Source organism: Lipophrys pholis, assembly GCF_963383615.2.
Source record: "Lipophrys pholis genome assembly, chromosome: 20".
NCBI lineage: Eukaryota > Metazoa > Chordata > Actinopteri > Blenniiformes > Blenniidae > Lipophrys > Lipophrys pholis.
The window spans coordinates 12277685-12298052 of record NC_137648.1 but is presented as its reverse complement, the minus strand read 5'-3'; the positions used below and the strand labels follow the sequence as shown (position 1 = coordinate 12298052).

General features: G+C 42.5%; 1 protein-coding gene across 1 annotated transcript in view; it reads left to right on the top strand.

Moving 5' to 3' along the window:
- ptprn2 (protein tyrosine phosphatase receptor type N2) overlaps nt 1–20368 on the top strand; it is a 140871-nt gene that overhangs the window by 104518 nt on the left and 15985 nt on the right. The window contains exons 12-15 of the mRNA XM_080489049.1: nt 7171–7386; nt 9693–9896; nt 15004–15151; nt 17447–17520. Of these exons, the coding sequence (XP_080345175.1) occupies nt 7171–7386; nt 9693–9896; nt 15004–15151; nt 17447–17520 (642 nt within the window). The remainder of the gene's footprint in view (nt 1–7170; nt 7387–9692; nt 9897–15003; nt 15152–17446; nt 17521–20368) is intronic.

Here is a 20368-nt window from a genome sequence, read left to right as displayed (position 1 = left end):
TGTTTCATTGTAAATGTTATTTATGAATAATCAAACATTTTAAGGAAAAGACTAAAAATCCCGATGAGGCTGAATATTTTCCCTGCACACTGATATTGTTATTCCTGAAGAGATATTACAATAACAGCTGGTAGATCTTGGAAAGGGAGAAAAAAAACAAAAAAAAAACACCAAATGCATTTTGTTTTGCATACATTCCTCGCTGCACTACACTTCAGAGTTAATCCTCTAACACCTTCCCAAATTGAGCAGCAGCAAAAGCCTTGCTCAGATATTATTATGAATAATTTATTGCACCCCATTTCAAAGAGCCGAGCAGAAATCCCAACTATTTCTGGTGTAACTGTATTGCACATTAGTTAAGTCTGCATGCAGGTACACGTTGCAGCTGTTGGGTTCCTTGCGCTGCACTGTAAATGAAGTTAGCCTCTCGCTGATATTGTTATAGTGCGATTGGTATATATGTGCACCAGCAGTGTGCCACCTCTGCAAGCTGGCTTTCTCTTCTGTTTGCACACCTCGTATATTACACACTCTGACTTCTGTGTGTCCAGGTGAAGGACACCATCACTGCACGGACCTTATGTGTGCGTGAGAACGACGCACCATGCATGAGTATTTTAAGGTGGTGCACAAAGGGACCAGCATGTAAATACACTGAAAGCTCTGCGGCCCGTCGGTGGAGGCTAATATCCAAGAAAGTTATTGGCTCTTCATGCCTTCTTTGACACGCGAGCATCAGTGGGAGTCTCCGCACTGCCATCCCAGGTAGTAACACTTGATCCTGACATTTGTTTAACATTCCTCAGCCCCTCCCCTATTCTCCTAGCGACATAGCGAGGTGCGCCATACCTCATCTTCTCATTGTTTAAACACACTCGTCGCTTTTCCATCTTTTCTTTTTTTTTTTTTTATTAGAAATGTGAATCGTGTCAGAGAGGCAAACAGTGGAGCAGCGACAGGAGGGGAGCGGACAGATAAGCCTTGCAGGACTCATGGTGGCTGTTCGAACATGTGTTACCTCGAGGAAGTACTTCTGGAGGGAACACACGGGCATGACAGCATCTATGAAATATATATCGTCGGTGACCATAACAGCGACTGCACTGCCGCTTGTTCCTCAATTTGACTGCTTGTAGCTTTTTTCGGCGGGACAGAATCGATTCACGTCAAACCTCCCTGGTGTGATAACCATTAGCACCGGCCTCACAGGGGGCTGTGACACAAGTTGCGAAATCACACCGTGCACCACGCACTAGATCAAGTGTGCGTTAGTAAAGGAAAACAACAGGTGCCAAAGTCAGACTTTCCTTCAAAGAGGAGGTAAAGAGAGAGTCTGGTTGGACATTCTCTTTCAATTCTTTCCGTGTGCCGTCAGGGGAAGACTCCTGTCTGGATGACTGTGGATTTAGATAGGGTTGACAAGTGGGTGACCGCTGTATCTCAAGAAAAAAAGCACTCTCTTCCAGTTCACCAGAGAACAGGATAGATATCATCGTATGGTTGGCTTAATGTAGGGACTGATTTTCCGGGGATTAACTTCAGTAGCCACTATTTATTTCTCACCAGTGGTAAAAACCACTCACTGGCAGCCATGATAAAAGTCCCCCACCATGTATTACTTCTGCATCTGTCTTGCATTAGTGCAAAAGCAAGTGCTGCAGAAAGAGATTTCCTTCTGGCACTGCAACTGAAGGGGAATAGCATTTTTTTTTTTTTTTTTAACCTGCCTCTCTGGCCGGACCATTTGAGGGTGCCCTCTGGCAGGCGGAATAGAAGCTGGATTCTGAATAATTTTTCTCTATATGTAGATGCAACTGTGCATAAAGCATGATGTGAAGAGTCCGCTGCCTAGTGGCTGCAAGGAAGGAAAAATAAAACAGCATCAAATGAAACACTTTGAGAGTTTGGGTTTTGCAGCTCGCAGGTATGACTGGAGTGTTTAAGAGAATTTTTATTTATTTATTTATTTATTTGGGGGGGGGGGGGGGGGGGGGGGGTTGTCTTCAAATTTGTGGAGTCAGTCTGAGCACGCTCTGCTTCACATTTGGTCCCCACGGGCCGCCTGGCTGGCTCTGCCTTCTGAAGGTGGGGTGGCGTCCGATGTGGCCCTGGACCCAGGCTGGACAGCGAGCTGGTTTTTGTTCTCCTCTTCACATTGCCAACTCCAGCTGTCACACCGAGGGACAATAGAGGAGAGGAGGGGGTGCTCTCTGAATGGAAAAAATAAACTGGAGAGCCCCGTCACACAGCCCCCCTCTCCACGACTCGTCATCTGCATTTGACAGGACCCCCGTTCTCCTCTCTTCACCGCCCCTTTTCTTTTGCTTTCTCCTTTTCTCTCCTTGTGCTCTCCATAATCCCCCTTTCTCTCTCTCTCTCTCTCTCTCTCTCTCTCCCTGCTAAGTGCAGCTGTTGCTCTCCATTGGATCTTTTTTTTTTCAGACTGATTGCTAATTAGGATAGCATTTTAGTGAGGTTTATCTTTAAAACTTGTTAAATTTGCAATTTCCCAGTCATTTTTTATATTTTTATTCTAGCACGTCCGTGAGGGGAGCAAAGAAAAGGATGGGCCAATTACACACAATTCACTTTGGCCTTTTTTGAGACTACACCCAATATCCTATGCAGCATTCATATAGTTTACAACTACTGTACTGTGTGGTAGCCTCTTATTATGGCGCTCACTTCAGCTTTGAATGTAAATGCCTACTTTGAAGAATAGACTGCCCCATCTCCCTTATTCTGCTCACATAACTGAATCCCTGGGAGAGGGAGCAGAGGAAAAGCAGAGCCTGAGAAAACAGCAATTCACACACCAAACACAGAGACCCCTAGTAGCTCAACAAATGAGTGACTAGCCCTATGTCCATTCATATCGCCCCTCGGCCCGCAAGCCTATTAGCCAGGCATCGCTCCTTGAACATTCACTGTCGACAACATGTGGAGGCATCGCTATAGCAACCAGTGGATATGACATGTGCAATGGACGGGGACTCCTGAGCTGCTGAATATAAGGAGGGGCTCAGCCTTAACTAAATGATCGCAAAAAACCCAACCCCGCCACCTCCCCGTCTCTTTTCATTGGCACAGAGGCGCTGAAAGGACTCACTAGTGGGGCTTCTGCACATTCTTCCGAGGCTCGGAAAATCAGGCGGGCATATCCCACATTCTTCTCCCCTTTTCTTATTCTCTCCGACTCTCCCTTTTTTTTTTCTTCTTCTTCTTTCTTTTTCTTCATCTACGTGTTGAAGCCGCGTTCTTTTGTTGGCGCCGGGAGGGCAGGGGCGGGGGGCGATGGGACCCTCGCAGGGGAACTTTTGGAGCAGCGGAGTGAGTGGGCGGCCGGGACGCGCAGACGCTTCTTGGAGCTGCGGCGGGCGTCACTGGGCATCCACACTCTCTGGAATAGGAGATCCGGGAGCAGCAGCAGCAGAGGCAGCAGCAGCATCCTCCTCAGTTTACGACGAAATGTGCGCTCAAGCCGGCGTCGTGGATCTGGGTAATTATCTCCCGAAACGCGTGTGTGCCCTGTTTTCGTGCAGTAGTCAGAGCGCACGCGTTAATGCGCCAAATGCGTTAAAAAAAAAAAAAAAAAAGGGGGACTTTCTTTCTTTTCTTTTTCAAGGATCGGCATTGAAAACTTGTGAACAATCAAGTTGAAATCTTTGGGGGGCTTTTTTTTTTACCCCCCCCGACCCCTTCGCCCCCCCCTCCGATATGATTGAAAAATAGTCTCATCGAGTGGCAGAATATTTTAGGAGCTTTGCTTTTTTCCTCCCCATCTTTTCTGTGCGTCAGGTTTCTGGGACTCTCTCCTCGAAACTACGATGACACTAAAATGTGATTTGTTTTCATGCATTTTCTGCGTCGTTGATATTGACCGTTGGCTCTCATATAAAAGCCCCGGTAAACGTGTGTGTTGGGTCCGGAGCATTTGCTGCGAGCACATCTGGCTGCCGGGAACAAAGTTTCTGTGCAGGTTCATCCATCCTTGCACCTGCAACTCTTAAACCAGGAGAAATGTTTTTTCTTTTTCTTTTTTTTTTATATCTGCTCTCTGAATGCATAAATTATACATATAAATAGCGAGTTTATCTAAATGAACCAAACATTTAGTTTTTTATTATTTCCTAAGATTTATTTGCTAAATTTTTATGTTTTTTTCTTATGGTGGTGTGCCGATCTGAGGCTGTTTTGTTTATTAATTTCAATATAAATAATTATCATTGGGTAACAAAGTTTATAAATCTATATGTAAAATAGCCCTAACAATTTCCTCAATTATTGCACCATTAAATTACCCTGCTTAAAAAATTGTGTTCTCTCTTTTCACTGCTGTAATTGTAGCTCTTCCCTCAAAATCTATAATTGCAGCCTGAACTTGTTTTTTAGGTTTTTATTTTTATTTCAACCTGACATATTGAGGTGTGGCGGTTGTATGCCTGAATGGATTTTAACTTTCATACTTATTTAAGCTGATGTGAGTGAGTGGATGGCCATCCACCCTGACAACACCTCCCAGCCTGACCTTCCTTCTTATTATAATAATCCAGAGCACCGAAATCCATCTGCCCCTTGTCTTCTCTCAGATTGGCTAATTCACCAGACAATGTGAATAGGGGAGAGAAGCAGTAGCAGAAATTGATGCACACCGAGGAGTTTGAATTTTATACAAATACAATAAGTAAATATTCTGTTTTGTGTAGCTTTAAAAAGATAATCTAATATGAACATTTATTCTATTACCCATGAAGAAAATATATATATAAAAAAAAAACGTTTTTTGATCGTTCTGATTATGTTGAAAAAACATTTTATTAATTGAAGATTAAATTGCTGTTTTCGGTATGAGAATTTTTTTTTTTTATTCATAAGAATAATTATTTAAGTATCCTTCAGTTGGACATGCCTGCAATTATGTTGAATTAAAAATGATCACAGGAAATACATGAAAAACAGAAAAGCACAAGCTGAAAACTCAAAAGGCCCACAAAGGTAATTCTTAGCTTCACATCTTCTCTGTCTTTCTCCTCTTTTCTTACTGCCTCTCCTCTGGTTTCCTTCCAACGCGACTTCGAGCTTCTAACACTCTTTTAAGCCTGCAATGCATTTCAAGCCTGCTTGCTACCACTGAGGAACTACTTTTTATTCATTTCAAGGGGTTTACCTGAACATTTTCCCAACAGTAACCACAGATTGCAAATCAGCCATGTCTTTGCTTCACTTATTATTGCATGTTTTTTGTGGGGGGGTTTTTTTCTTTACAAAAAGAAAAAAGAAAGAATTGAATGAAGGATTGTTTGCTTGAAGCTGCCAGTGATGTGAATAGGTTGAGGCAGATTTGCACCAATAGGTGCTTTGGTTGCAGAGTGTTGAATCATTACATCAAGGTTGTGCTGTGTCTGTGTAGTCAGAAAAAAATTATCCATATTATTATTAGTTTTTCCTAATTTGCCGTGATTTTTGAGAGGAAAAACACTCCAGCTAATGAAAAAGTGCGTTAATTTCAAAATGTTGCTGTGCATTCAAATGGTCACTGAGCACCACAGTGAAGCCGCTGGATGGAGGCCATTTCTCCCCTCTGCATCCGTATACGAGACTCTTCAAGCCTCTCAGCTGTTGTCTAACCTCTTAATGCTTGATTGAAACGACACTGCAATCGCAATCAACAGCAACTGTCGTCAGCCTCAACACAGTAATCGAACAGACCTGGGCAACCGCTTAAAACACTGGCAATTACAAGCCACAAGGTCAAACCACAATGTTGCTGGTCTGAGGTGAAGTGTCTTGTTTTGAAAATGGTATAACAAGATGTAGCCATCCTTCAGTCGCCCCATTAGACCCCTCAGGCTAAATGTCAGAGCGCTGCAATTTTTTTCATATTGTGGATTTGATTCACTATACCCATCAATCTTTCAATATTGCATGCAGACAATTAGGAGCCTGCTGATGTATTTGTGCACTGTTATTGATATTGCCCTTTTGCAGATGTATAGCTATTGACATGTGTGCAGCTGGTGAAATTAGATCAAAATCTGTGGAGAGCTGGCTTTCACAAAAATCCCATGTTTTTATGTCAATCACACAGGACAGTAAAGATGATTTATGTGGAGAAGATCATTCCGGAATATGTGTTTCTCTGTGCTTGTGAGGACTAAAAGCAAAAACAAACTGGACGGGACGCCTGTGTTTTCATGCAAGCTACCTTTTAGGTGCCTTTAATTATCCCTCCACATTACCGCACCTAATTATCACTGTTATACCCTCAAAATATTATGTATCAGTCAGGCCTACAGGGAATTTGCCATTACAGTAAATGGCCACAAGTGGACCAATTATCAACACACTGGCCAATTCTTTAACCTCCTCTGATAAAAATCTCTCTGATTATATCACGGCACATTGAAAACAGGTCAGCTGCTGCAACAAAAATAAATCCTCCTGTTTGAATTAATATGCAGTATTGGGGGATGGTTATATGAAAAGGCTTTTTTTTTTTTTTTTTGCTTTCATGCAACTGGTGGTGGATGTGTGAGGGTCCAGTCTGTGGCTGCCTGTGTCTCGCTGTGTCCTGGTAGCCATTAGCAGTACGGCTTGGGCCAGGGCCTAATCCAGCCAAACTCAGGACCAGAGGAGCTAATTAAGCTCAAGCTTTTAGTCTCCCAACCTCCTGTAGCTGCACAGTGCCAGCCAGCCCCATGCCAGCACCAAATGCAGTTGTAAATATCTACAGTGGAGCACAGTGTGGAGACAGCCCTGGACGGGCTGGTGAAAGAGGCTGACTGCATATTATCAGGCTGGCATCAGAGCCGTCTAATGAGGGAGGCCAGGCAGACATCGACTGTGGGTGGAAGGAAAGAGCAGTAGTGGAAGCGAGGGAGCAGACACTCGCACCATTGTTAGGTCCATATTTTGTCACTGGAAAGTCAACACGAACATTCAGCCGAAAATTGATGCAGTGCAGACGTGATATGGCGGTTGCTGTAAATCAAAAACGACCGCATCAATCTAAGAGAGACAGAGTGACATCCTTTACTGCTCTTGACAATGTGTGTTCTCTTTTTTTGTGTGTGTGTGTGTGTGTGTGTGTGTGTGTGTGTGTGTGTGTGTGTGTGTGTGTGTGTGTGTGTGTGTGTGTGTGTGTGTGTGTGTGTGTGTGTCTTCCAGCGGGGCAGTCTGATCCAGATCCCCGTGGTGAAGGAGACCAGGGTGGAGTCGGGCCAGTTCGTGCTGCTCTCCATCCTCTGCATGCTCTTCATCCTGGTGGCGGTGTCCGTGTCCGCCACCTTCTTCTGCGTGCGCCAGCGCTCACACCTCCATATGAAGGAGAAGCTCGCCAGCCTGGGGACTGACACCAGCACTGATGCCACCGCAACCTATCAGGTTAGACCAGCCTCCCTCGCTATGACCCAATCAGAGGCCGTGACTCCTGCGCTGTGCTCCGCCATTGGAGGAGCACACACTCTGTTCGTATATTGTAAATTATCCAATTGGCTAGTGAGAATGTGTGATCTTATGTGTTTTTGAGTGACTCTCTTCCACCTGACCTTTGAATATTAATCGTGACTTTCTTTCTTCATCAACATATTAATTATCACAGCAATAGCTCGGCATCACTCACATTATTTCTAAGCTCTATATTTCTCGTGTCTTCAACTTATTTGAAAGATGTTTTCTCCGTCCAATTATTTGGTGTTGAGTCTTTATGAGAAGTGTGTGTGAGACAGGGAACAGGCTGCCACTGTGACCTATTCCCTCTGTTCCTCCAGGGCAACGGGCAGCCTGGGCTGTATTGATTTTCAGCGCTGGGGCTCAGCTGTGCCCAGCGTGGCACTCAGAACACATTTATCTGCATGTCGCGTTAACATTTTCAATATTTAATCAGGTTTTCACAAGGCTGACGTCAAAAGCTGGAGGTGTTACTGTGTATACTAAAAATAGATGGAACATATAGGCTAAAAAGAAGCAAGGTAATTGAAATTAGTGATTTTTTTTACTTTTCGTCCTCTCGATTGTCATTTACTTAGCTGCAAAGTGTGGAATTAACATTATGCTGTGCTCCAGTGCATGTTTTAGGTTGTATATGGTACCTCAGTATATTTGCAGGATTGGGATGACTGCTCTGTCGGTGCCCGTGTGTGTGTGTGTGTGTGTGTGTGTGTGTGTGTGTGTGTGTGTGTGTGTGTGTGTGTGTGTGTGTGTGTGTGTGTGTGTGTGTGTGTGTGTGTGTGTGTGTGTGTGTGTGTGTGTGTGTGTGTGTGTGTGTGTGTGAGCTCCATGCTTGACAGGCAGAGTTGTTTAGGGGGAGCTGTTTGCACTGGGGGAGCGTTATTATAGGATGGCAGCCCAGACTGTGGACTTTGTTTCCTCTTGGCCTGTTTTCATTCTTGTTAGCAGTCTGAAAGAAAGGGGGTAACTGAGAAACTGTAATCCTGCGACCTTGCGCTCCTCTCCGGGCTCCACATGTCTCTCCTCTGGCCCCTCTCTGGCACTAACTGCATCCTCCTGCCTTCTTCTGGGACATTTTCTCAGCTCCTGTGCAGCGCGGCGCTTTACAGTGATGCTGAGAAGTGGGATGAATTATGAGGTGGACCTGGGAAGTGCCCTGAGGCCAAAGCCCAGGGCACCGCTTCATGGCTCTAATCATTAAAGTCTGACGGCAGAAAAGCTGAACCAAGACCGGGGCTTAGAGGGGCCTGTACTCCGGAGGGAAATATCAGTATGATTCATCATGAGATAGCATGAGCTTTCACAAGGCGTTTTCCCTGGCCTGCCCTGCCCTCGCTGTTATTAATTTACTATGTAAATGATTTCTGTGAAGATGTCTGAATTGGTTAACAGACAAAGGATTTAGCATATAAATGTCATGATAGACCACACCTTAAGAGAAAAAACAAAGCAGACAATAAGTACAAGATTTGGGGCTTTTATCTTTCATTTTCACATTTTTTCAATTTTGTATACTCTAGTAGATAATGCCAAGTCTACACATTTTTGATGCCCTGTCTCTGCACTGAGGCATGATGGGAGAAAAGCTGAGTCATTAGAATAAATGTAATCTAGCAGCGGGCCTTAGGGCAAGTCTCAGGAACCTGAAGATATCACTGAAAGAAAATTATACTTTATAATTGTGGCTATGCATTTTTATCTCTGCAGGTTTATACATTTACAGCCAAGCTCCTGTTTGAGTGATGGCTTTAGTCTCAGATTCTATGTCTTACGTTTGAACTTTTATTTTGCATTCACAAGTGGCTCACTTCATAGTATGAGGTGATTTTGTGCAGTAATCTGCTGCAAAACACTTTTCACACCTAAAAGATCAATTCTGAAAGAGGACAGTTGTTGTGTATCAGCAAGGTGTGACATACTGAATTTATTGTGTAAGTCATGGAGGGGTTCTTCAACCATGTATTTTTGACATAATTAGTATAAGCTCCATAATCCGTGAGGATAAGCCATTAATCTACAGACAAGTGAGGACAGATCAAGTCAGCCACGATACAGGATTTCACAAGCTGAATTTACACAACTCAGCCCCCACCAGCAAGGATAAGTATAAAAAAAACATCGAACTATTGTTATGTGCTTGAAAAGAAGATAAATACATGAACTCTCGCAAGGAGTGGTACAAGGGGAAAACTGCATTCTGTATTATGCAGTATTTCACTGTCATCTCCTCTAATCCTCAGGAGCTGTGTCGCCAGCGCATGGCAATCCGAACGTCAGAGCGCGTGGAGCGCCCGGAAACCCTTCGCCACTCACGCCTCAACAGCGTGTCGTCTCAGTTCAGCGACGGCCCCATGGCCAGCCCATCCACGCGCAGCAGCACCTCCTCCTGGTGCGAGGAGCCAGTCCCATCCAACATGGACATCTCCACCGGTCACATGATCCTGGTGAGGAACTCTGCTTTGAAGTAACGGGAGCGATGATTTATGTGGCGCCGTGGCGAACAGATGGAAGCTCGCTGAGATGCGGTTTCGTTGTCAGGCCCTCCGAGAGCAATTGTGGCTTATTGCATCTGATTGTTTGGACTAAATAACCACAACATCCCATCGTGGCTCATGACTGTGCAGGAATCCTGACAGGATGCGTTCAGCCTGGTGCAGCCTGCAATATCTCAATGAAAGCTCTTCTTGAAGGTCACAGATCTTCCTCACATATGCATAAACTCTGGTACTCGTTCATCACCTGGAAGACTGTGTCGAGCCAAGTATCTCAAATTAGTTGTAACCCCCCCCCCAAAAAAAAAAAGATTTGGATTTTAATTAACATGGTTGCATCACAAGTTGCAGCTGATGTTTGTCGACACTGGTGTTATTTATATCCCTTGAAATTGATTCATCTGGCTGAGATTATAACATGAAAGATGAAAATTATGAGCCTGAAAGTGACATTAAACTTGTCACGTAATGAATCCTTAAAATCAGGAGTACCAATGAAATACTCAATCTTTTATAACATACTTAGGAGTTTTTTACTCGATTGACTTTTTGAAGTCACAAAAATAAACATAATATGCTGTTGCTAAACATTTGACCAAATTACACAAATTTAATGTCTTATATGTGTCTTATATATGTCTAATATGACAGTCGCATCATCCATTTTCATAAATCCTGCACAAGCTATTCAGTCTTCAGGACAATTCTGAATAATTTTTCATTATAGGTAGCTAAATTATGTTGGATGAAAGTGATGACGAATGAAAGAGTTTCAACCTATTTTCAACATGAGATCAGAAACTGGTTAATAAATAGTTTAAATGAACTTATTCTAGTCAAAGTGGTATCTTCTTATCTGGTGAATAGATTTAAACATCACCCACTTAAAATGAGCAGACTGTCCTACCTGATGTGGATGTTGGGGTACTTCTTTAAAGGTCTTTTCAGGACAGAAAATGATTCATATCGCTGATCTCTTTGTGGGTTTACATCATGGCACATTATTTTAAAACTCACCATGATTATGACTCTGTGCTGGATCCTGTGCTGAAAACCAACAGCTTTATTTCTCTCTGTTTATCTGTTTGGACGCGTCTGTTTTTCATCCCTCTCTCACTTCGTTCCCTTCACAACCCTGTTATCTTTGTGTTTTTTTCCCCCCATCACTCTTCCTGCTGTTTTCTCCCTTCTGCTTTATCTCCACTCTGTTGTCTTCATTTTTTTTTATCTCCTCCAACTTTTTCCTCCTTCTACTCTGTCATTTGCTCTCTTTATCATTCTGTCCTGCTTTTCTACGCTCTGTCATTTTCATCTTCTACCCCCTCCGTCTCTCTGTGCTACAAGCAAATAAGGCAGACATTGTTTTGCGTGATGAGTGCGGCACGAAAGTGAAATATCATTACGCATCTGATTGTCATTTGAATGTTTTAGAAATTCTTTGGGGGTTTTTCATTTTTCCCTTTTTGGGGGGAAAGAAAAAGCTTTTTGGTTGGCAAAACTTCCACCAACACACACAATGGATTGTTTTAATTCTGCACAACTTTCGCTTCATTCATTTGAAACAAGCTTGATAAAAGAGATGGATAGATGCCTTGCAGTGTTTCCATTAATGGAGAGAGCATTCATCACACTGCATGTCTAGCTTTTATATTGGGAGGCTATAATGAATGAGAGTGAATCTGAGTAATGCCTTGTATTGGTGGTAATAGATGGGTTTTGTTGCACTCGTCAAGGCTTGTTTGTGAAGCCCCCTTTGAAAACATTGACAATAGAAAAGCATTTAGCCCAGCAAATAACAAAAGAACCACGGTGAATCATTTCTAGGGGCTGTTATTATTAGCCCCGGTTTCTTCACAGTAGCAATGCAGACGTTACTACGTTAGAAAGGTAAAACACACTGGGACCTTTGCCTCTCTTCCAAGCCATGATTGACATGGAGATGTCCTATAGGGGTTCATCTTTAAAATTCCTCCACCATCTCACATGAAACCATGTGTGAGATTGCCTTGTTATCACTGATCTCAGACCTATATTTTCCCATCTCTGCTCCCCTCTCCTCTCCTCTCATCTCCCCCTCTCCCACACTTTGGAGCTCACACCGTGTGGAGAAGGATGATGAATACCCAGCTTTCCAAAGCACACATGCTGGGGGTCCTTTTTTTTTTTTCGTAGGTCCAATCACCACACACACATGCACAGTTGTGTGTGCACTCGCGCACACAAACACACACACACGCACACGCACTCACACTTTGAGAGTTTGTTGCCATGAGGATAAATGAACTGCGATGTTGTGCCCCTCTGTGCGGCCCACCTCAAGACTCCAAAAAAATCGTGCATAACGACTTCCTACTTCCAAACTGAAATTGGATGACTCGGTGTGCTGAGTCATCTGCTGTGTGTTTTTTTTTTCGGCGCTCCTATAGTCTTTCCATCCATTTTTCTGTGGCCTGCTTTAGCTGCTGTGATGCACCAACCTGCATGCTTTGCACCCTAAATGATTAAAAACATCATGAATAACTCACACAGGTAAACTGGCAAGCATATGTTGCCCTCACTGCTGCATTTCTGCAAGAATATTCAGCACCATGGACAGTTCTTTACGGCCTTCAAGCTTGTGGTTTCCTCTTTCCAACGTCTCCGTTGCTACTCTCCTGCTGTGCAGAACCAGAGTGACAGTGTTGCTATAGTTTGTTGCTGCTGTGGGGTCCATTTGGCTCCATCTCCACTCTTCAATACTTAAGTAGCTTGAGGCTCTTAATTATCCTGTTGAATACCTACTGTTAATTTTCTTTTAATGATTAATATTTGCTCTGCAGGGACACATACTCAGGCACTAACTCGTGTATATAGTTCCTCAGTGATTTTGTTTTTGCAATTTCCAATTTGATTTCTGAGTCAAAAATAAGAAAAAAACATGCTGTCTCATTTAAGGCACCATAACAGTTTGTTTTGTCAGCCATTATCGTATACAAAAATCATAGTACATATGAAAAGCCCTTTTCATGTCGCGCAGCTGTCTATCGTATCCTAAAGCTCACTGTACAAACTGTTAGCAGCTTTGTTGGTTTTAATTTGACAGTGGGGCTCGACGGTAACGTGTTACCTGTTGTGTCTGGCTCCCCTGGTTGTCCCTTCATCCTGATTTCACCCAGCACCCTCTGCTGCTGCGGAGACTGCTTAAGAAGGATTAGACATTGTTTCCCTGACACCCAGGCCTCCCATCCCAACCCTCTGATTGGCAGACATAATCCCCCCATTCACTAAACCTTCGTTACCCTGTCTCTGGAATACGCCATGGTCCACTGCCTCCTCCTAGAAGCGGGAGGGCCTGATAAGGGCCTGCTGGCTGCATTGCATTAAGCAGTGAAAATATGAATTTGGAATGCAATCGATTCAGGGCATCGTTTGAATAGAATAGGATGCAATTCAGTGTGGATATATCAAGTACATGGAGATGTAATATTGGTAGGGGAGGTGGGATGCTGTCAGGCTGGCAAGCAGAGTGTACTTGTACAGGGTGACAAGAGCATGGTGGTGACAGGCTCTGTCAAGTGGCCATAATGGCATGCTGTCATTTTCCTGGAAAGACAGCACTATGTGTTTGTGTAGGCAATGCACAACTCAGCACATGCAAATATAGGTGTGTTTCTTGCTTTAAGAGTTGATATTAACAAAAAATTTTCTTTCTTGTAATTTCTTTTTTTTTTTTTTTGCATAAATCTAATTAAAGTTCAAAGCACAGAACAGTGCAAATCCACTGTAGATTTTCAGAAATATCACTTTATGTCATCAATAGGTTCAGATGGAGTACGCCGTGCCACCATTATGCAGCTGCATTAATCAAAAGACTTTTTTTTCTGCATTCACCGAGACCTGAGTAGCACCTTTGCTTCAGTATTGAACAATAAACTTTGATTTCCATTGTTTGCAGGGTTTCTAATGTTCTTATAAATCACCTAATATCCCCAGTATTTGTGCAGGAGACATCTGAATTCGTGAGCCGTCAAAGGGTAATTGCCTATTGTGCATTGGACAAGCTTATTTGTGATTATCATCACGGTTGGGATTGTATATGTCCTGCAAAGACTTGGATTTCCTCTTTGACAGACAGGAGTGAATTCAGAAGTCAGACGTAACAATGGAGTGTTACCTCTCCGCTCAGCCTACCTCTACTGCTTTTAATATGGGATAAAAACCCGGCACATCTGGGTATCACTTTCATTGTATTAGCCAGCTGATCCCTGACATCAGTTTATGAGTCTGTAATCTTCTGTCTCACACAATGGTGGACTAAACCATTTAACCCCGCTGGGAGGGGAGCCTTCATACAAGAGGAAAAACTATACATGGTCCTACTCTGAAAAAGACTCGTCTTCCCAGCCGCAGCCTCTAAGCTCCCGAAGACTTGCCCTGGTTTGGGAGAATACGCACACAGGCCTTCCCCTCCCCCCTTCTCCTTTTCCATCTTTGTCTCTCTTGCGAATTCAATTTTGTCTTCTACCAGCGACGGCTTAAATGCAGACAATCTTATCAGCGGCTGTGCAAGCAGTGAGGGACGTGATTGAAACACCCCTGAAGTATTTCCAATGCAGACAAACCTTTCAGGAGTCTTAATTGTGTGCGTGTTTTTTGTTTCTTCTGGGCAGAGCGCGCACACAAACACACAAAGACAAGAGAATTAGCACACCTGCCCCACCTACACCTTCAGCAGTCTCACCCTCGCCTAGTTGTGAAGCAGCTTTGGACAGGCGTGCTCTATGACAGCGGATCAAAGCATTAAAAGAGAGGTGCCGTTGCTGTTTAGTATTTAGTTTGCTCGTAAGGATGAAAAATCCAATAAAAGATTACAGCGGCTGAAGCCTCTTGTGTGGTGAAGATTAATAGTTGCAAGTTTCTTGTTTAATTAATCCAAATTTTACTGAGGAAATGAGCCCATTTTCTTTCTTTCTTTCTTTTTTTTTTTGCAGCCATGTTTTGGGATAAAATCTGTTTTCCTTCACGTGCTTCTGGCTGGTCGTTTGAAATGGTGGCTAAGGTGCTGTCTGTTTTCCTCCAGTCATACATGGAGGACCACTTGAAGAACAAGAACCGTCTGGAGCGTGAGTGGGAGGCTCTGTGCTCCTACCAGGCAGAGCCCAGCGCCTGCAGCGTGGGCCAAGGCGAGCACAACTCCAAGAGGAACCGCTCCGACGCTGTGGTCGTGTGTGAGTCCGGTCACATGTCCCTTCACTTACTTTTTTTTTTTTTTTTTTTTTTTTCTAGCTGTGAAAGTGTAGCCAACATTTACAAGACAGGAGCAGAGCAGGGCGGGTCATATATTTCCAGAGCTATTGTTGATGTATTTATGGACAGATCTTCCAAAGAGGGACATAAAACCAGTTGAGTAAACATGCCAAAACAAGACTGTTGTAAAAAAAAACATGCTTCTAAAGTGAACAAAGAATCAGAGGAAGCGCTGGAGCCAAAGATCTTTTCAATTCGTCCTTTTATCCCGAATCCCACTAAAGGTCTCTGTCATTATGGTGAGAAATTACTTCTTACAAATCCACAAGCTTTCACTCTTTTGTTGAATGGTATTGATGAGCAGCAAAGGCCATCCGATTAGGTAACTATATTGTTTTGTGGGGTTGGAAATTTTGCTTGAAAAATACTTGTTTTGTAGTGGAACATCTGCTGGGTTGAGAGCCAAGACTCTCACAGTTTATTGCAACACTCTGCACCACAGCAGCTTTGGGTATGACGACATTAATCTGATGGTCGGGTTTCATATCTGTGAACAGAAGAGCAACGCAGGCTGGGATTTTGCACTCAAAGTGTTCCTGCTCTTACAGGACTTAAACTGTAGTCAGGTACAATTTAAAGTTCTGTTGTTCGAAAAGCACAACGTATTACACTAAGATTTAGTTTCAACATTTATTTGCGCTGTCAATTGCAGGCATGCAATTCAATTGATCTGCATAAAATATTGTTAAACAAAGAATTAATATAAAAACTCTATAGTAACTTGTATTTTGGAATAAATGTTGATTTGAAACAAAAACTTAAGCAAAGACAAATTAGGATACATACTGATTGTGTAGACCAACCAGAATTGTGATGAAAAGCCTCTAGCTTGCACAAGAAGTCAATAATATTCCATTTTGTGAAAAAGCTTAGTTAATCAGACATTCAGCCTTAAATTACCACTTTGCATTAGATAAAACTTAAGAAAAGTGTGCATTTTTTGTATAATTATTCTACATTCAACAAATAGTTTACATTCCTAAATCCTGTTTCATAATGTGAATTTCTGATATCTTGACAAAAGCATTAAATAAAAGGCCCCAAACAAAACCATGCAAGTGCCACAGCTACACTGACATCTTAAATCTGTCGCATTATATTTCACTATGAATTAAGGCTATTGATCCAAGTCAAATGTTCTTCAGTAAGTCAGAAACTAAGACCTTCATCCAGACTTTATGGCAGATCAGCATAGAGTTGGTGCATCGGGTTGCGTCTAGACCTTAGGTGTGTTGGAATTGTGTTCGATTCCCAGATGTGGCAGAAAGTGCATCCAGTGTAAGAACGAGCCAAGCCTACAGCTACAATAGCTTTCACAGGCGACCTCTATGAAAGGGAACAGAAAAATAGACACTTTGGAATAATGTCACCATTGTTTGTAAGTTTTAAAGCAATTTTCTACAAATTGAGTTTCTACCCAACCTCTAGATTTCTGCATTAGCTCACAGTAATGAGCGACAGCTGAGAAGATCGTCTCAATGAAAACTGTCTTTTCACCCAAAATGCCAGACTCTTTGGCCTGAAATGAGAATGAGAAATGTGGCCGCGTTGTTTAAAAAAAAATGGATGAGAAATGCCCAGTCCTGTGTTCAAGAAGGCTTGACAGCCATAGCAACAGTAACCAGGAGTCTCATGACCTCCGGGGGCGGGGCTTAGTCAAAGGGCATGTTTTTTTTTTGTCTGTGAAGCCTGACCACACCCTCGCACCCGCCGAGTCGTCAACTCCTCATCCATAATTCATCCCGCTGTTTGTTTTGTTTGATTTCACCTTGTTTTAGTCATAAATAAAAATAAATAAATAAATTAAAAAAACGATCCTACCAGCTTTTCACCGGTTTATTTCAAAGCAACTGCATTTAAGAGGACTGCCAAAGTGAGTCTATTAGAAACAGATTAGATGAATCCCTGTAACAGTTTTACTTGTGGAAATAAGACGGAGAGGATTTTGAAGATCACAACTGGCAGACTTCTTAAGATAAGACAGTTTATTATTATTTCACTCCTCAGTGAAGGTGAAGCAATTCAGGACGTTAGAACAGTGTGTGTGTCTGTGTGTGTGTGTGTCTGTGCGCATGATGAAAGTCTGGTGCAATTGCAGTCCCTGCAGCCATTTGCAGTTTCATATTCCTCTGTTGCTGCTCAAAATTCTGTTGTTATTGTGCATGAATGAAGATCTGTGGAAATATGTACAGATGATATATGCATCTCCATTACAGATGATCATTCCAGGATCACCTTGAAAGCAGAGAATAACCACTGCAACTCAGATTACATCAACGCCAGTCCCATCGTGAGTACTTTTTGTTCATTATGGTTCTGCGTTTTGGTTAATGTTGTGGAGGGGGGGGGGGGGGGGGGTTGTTTGCACCAGGAGCACTTGCTGTGTTTGGATTTTACAGCAAGATAAAACTAGTTTCAAAGGACTTGTCATTGATTCAAGTGTATTGATCTTTTTTTAAACTTTGTTTTCCCTGCTGGGCACCTCAGTGGATTTTGTGCATCTTGTTGAATCACTTTTACTGCTTTCCAAATGCCCACTCCCTTGTGATATCTCTCATTTTTCATCTGCATTTGAAAGATTCTTCTTTTTTTTTCTTTTTGACCAAACGTGTATTCTCCACAAATCCACGTGTTGGAAAGGTCTAAGGCTATTATTTTTTTACATTTCTCCCCAAAACATTGCCATTATGATTTCCCCTGAGGCTGCTGGAAAAGAATTCCATCAAAAGAAACAGGAAACTATGCATTTCAAATACAGTGCCAAAATTTCCAAGCAGATTGACGATGGGTTGGGGGGCGCACACAGCTGCACTAAAATCCTATTACTCCTCAGAAACAAACAATGGAGACTTTTAAATGCTGTATTTATTCCTTCACTTTCTCTAATGGCATATTCATGGACATTTTTAGCTTAGTTAACAGCGCCGTAGTGCAATATTTAGCAATCTTATGTAGTGAAAACCATCGTAAAGTTAATACAATCAGGGGAATAAGTTGAGTGGAAAAAAAATAATCACATTAGAATCAGCTTGTAGAGAGAAAAAATTGTCCAAAGCTGTTTTGGTTTTGATTTTTTAAAAAAATAAAAGAATACAAGCGGATGTGGGAGATGGGAGAAGTAATGGCGGATGCAGTGGTGTGTGGATGAAAGGACAGTAATTACACCACAAAAGGGACCCCTGGCTGTGCACAGCAAAACTGTGATAATTATGTCTGTCAATGCGGCTTCTTCCTCCTCATTAGCTTAAGGGGCAGTGGCCCACGAGTAAATAATCTGCCGCTTCTTTCTGGGAATCCGGGGTCAGGGAGGCAAAGGGAAGAAGGTGATCTGAGATCCACGTGGCGCGCGGGGTGACGCACACACAGCGAGGGAAACGGCTCAGCTAATGACAAATGCTTGACCACAAATGATACGAGGGCTCCCAGACGTACAGAGTCATTAGCGTGAGGAATGGCTCCATGGAATGTGCAACAACAGAAAATGTGGTCAAACCCCCGGCCGGCTTTGTCTCGTCTTCTTTTTTTTTTTTGTTCTCCCACAAAGCTTGTGTGGCTTTCGGCTTCTTCCCACCTGTTCCTCCTACTTTTGTTTTCAAACTATCTGGGACGAGCTCGAGCCGGCATTTAGCTCCCGAGCTCTCCATCCTGTATAAACACGGGCTCAAAGCTCCACTGCGAGGTGTTGAAAGTTAAGATGCTTCTCGGGGAACAGACAGCTAGTTGTGTGAGCTATTTCAGTACGAGCTATTTTACTTCAAACCAAAGAGCACTTTGGGTTTTTTCTTCTTCTTTTTTTTTTTTCTTTTTTTTTTTGTTGCAGTCCATCGTCTTCCCACAATGGCAAGGAGAGGACAGCTGAAATGCAGGACTACTCTTTCATGTTTGCGCTTTAGTATTCATGCAGGGATGTCGGCACACAGCTACAGCATGTCTGCGTCCTTGAGATTGACTAAACGGAGTAGAAGCACTAGCATTCAGCGTCACCCTTTCATTATGACTAATTGAAGTGTAACACAGAAACAGGCTCAACGACGCTTTCATTCATGTTCTCCTTTGTGAAATTTCTTCAAAAGAAAAATGAGTAAAATTTTCAAATTGCCGCCTCCAACTTGTGCGTCACTCCTGATCGCTTGGCCATATTGACCTGCAGCCCGTCGTTCCCTAGATGACATCACTGAGTTTGATTGTGACAGTAAATCATAAATAGAACCCAGGAGACATCCACGCTGCTAAATGTTTGGAAAAATTCCACAAAATGCAAGATATTCAACAAGTTTTGATGAACACAAACAATAAAAAATGATTTATTCACACCCACTTGAATCTACTTCCTGCCCTAGATTAAAATGGAAGCATGATTTTGACACTTTCAATCCACTAAAATGAAAAACAGAGCCTGAGATACGTCGTATTGAAATAATTTTTAATAAAACTTTTCAGCCACTGTTTTTTTCTTTTCTTTCTATCAGTCTCCAAAAGCATTAAGAATTAATCCTGTTGTTCAGGATATTAAACATGCGGAGGGAGAAGTATTATGGTAATATTAAAGCCATGAAGAAATGCTCCATAATTATTTTCCTTTTAAGGGTGAATGTCAAGGTCCATGAGCGAGACTAATGAGTTTAAAGAATACAGCAAGAAGTGAAATTAAAAAATAAATAAATAAAAAATAGATCTTTAACATTTATGTCCATTCAAAGAATCCCTGACAAGTTGTTCCTCCCACAAAAAAAGCAAGTGTATGAAAAATGAAAGCCATTAAGTTCGACCCGGTGACTTGCTGTCTTTTTAATGTTCTCTTCAGAGATTTTTCACTCCCTAAATGACTCTGTTACAATTAGAGAATGATGCTGTTCAACAAAAAAAATAGTAAAAGAAGAAAAGTACTTTATATTGGTGGATGTTTCTCGGCGGAACAATAACTGTGAAAGAAATCAGTCACACCGACATCTTCCATAAAAGTACTCCAAATGTCCTCATATAAGTCCATCTTGAAAAGTACCTTCTTAGAAAATGCGACACTGTTTAAGCACATCATGATGATGCCAATTACACACACACACACACACACACACACACACACACACACACACACACACACACACACACACACACACACACACAAATATTGATTCCCA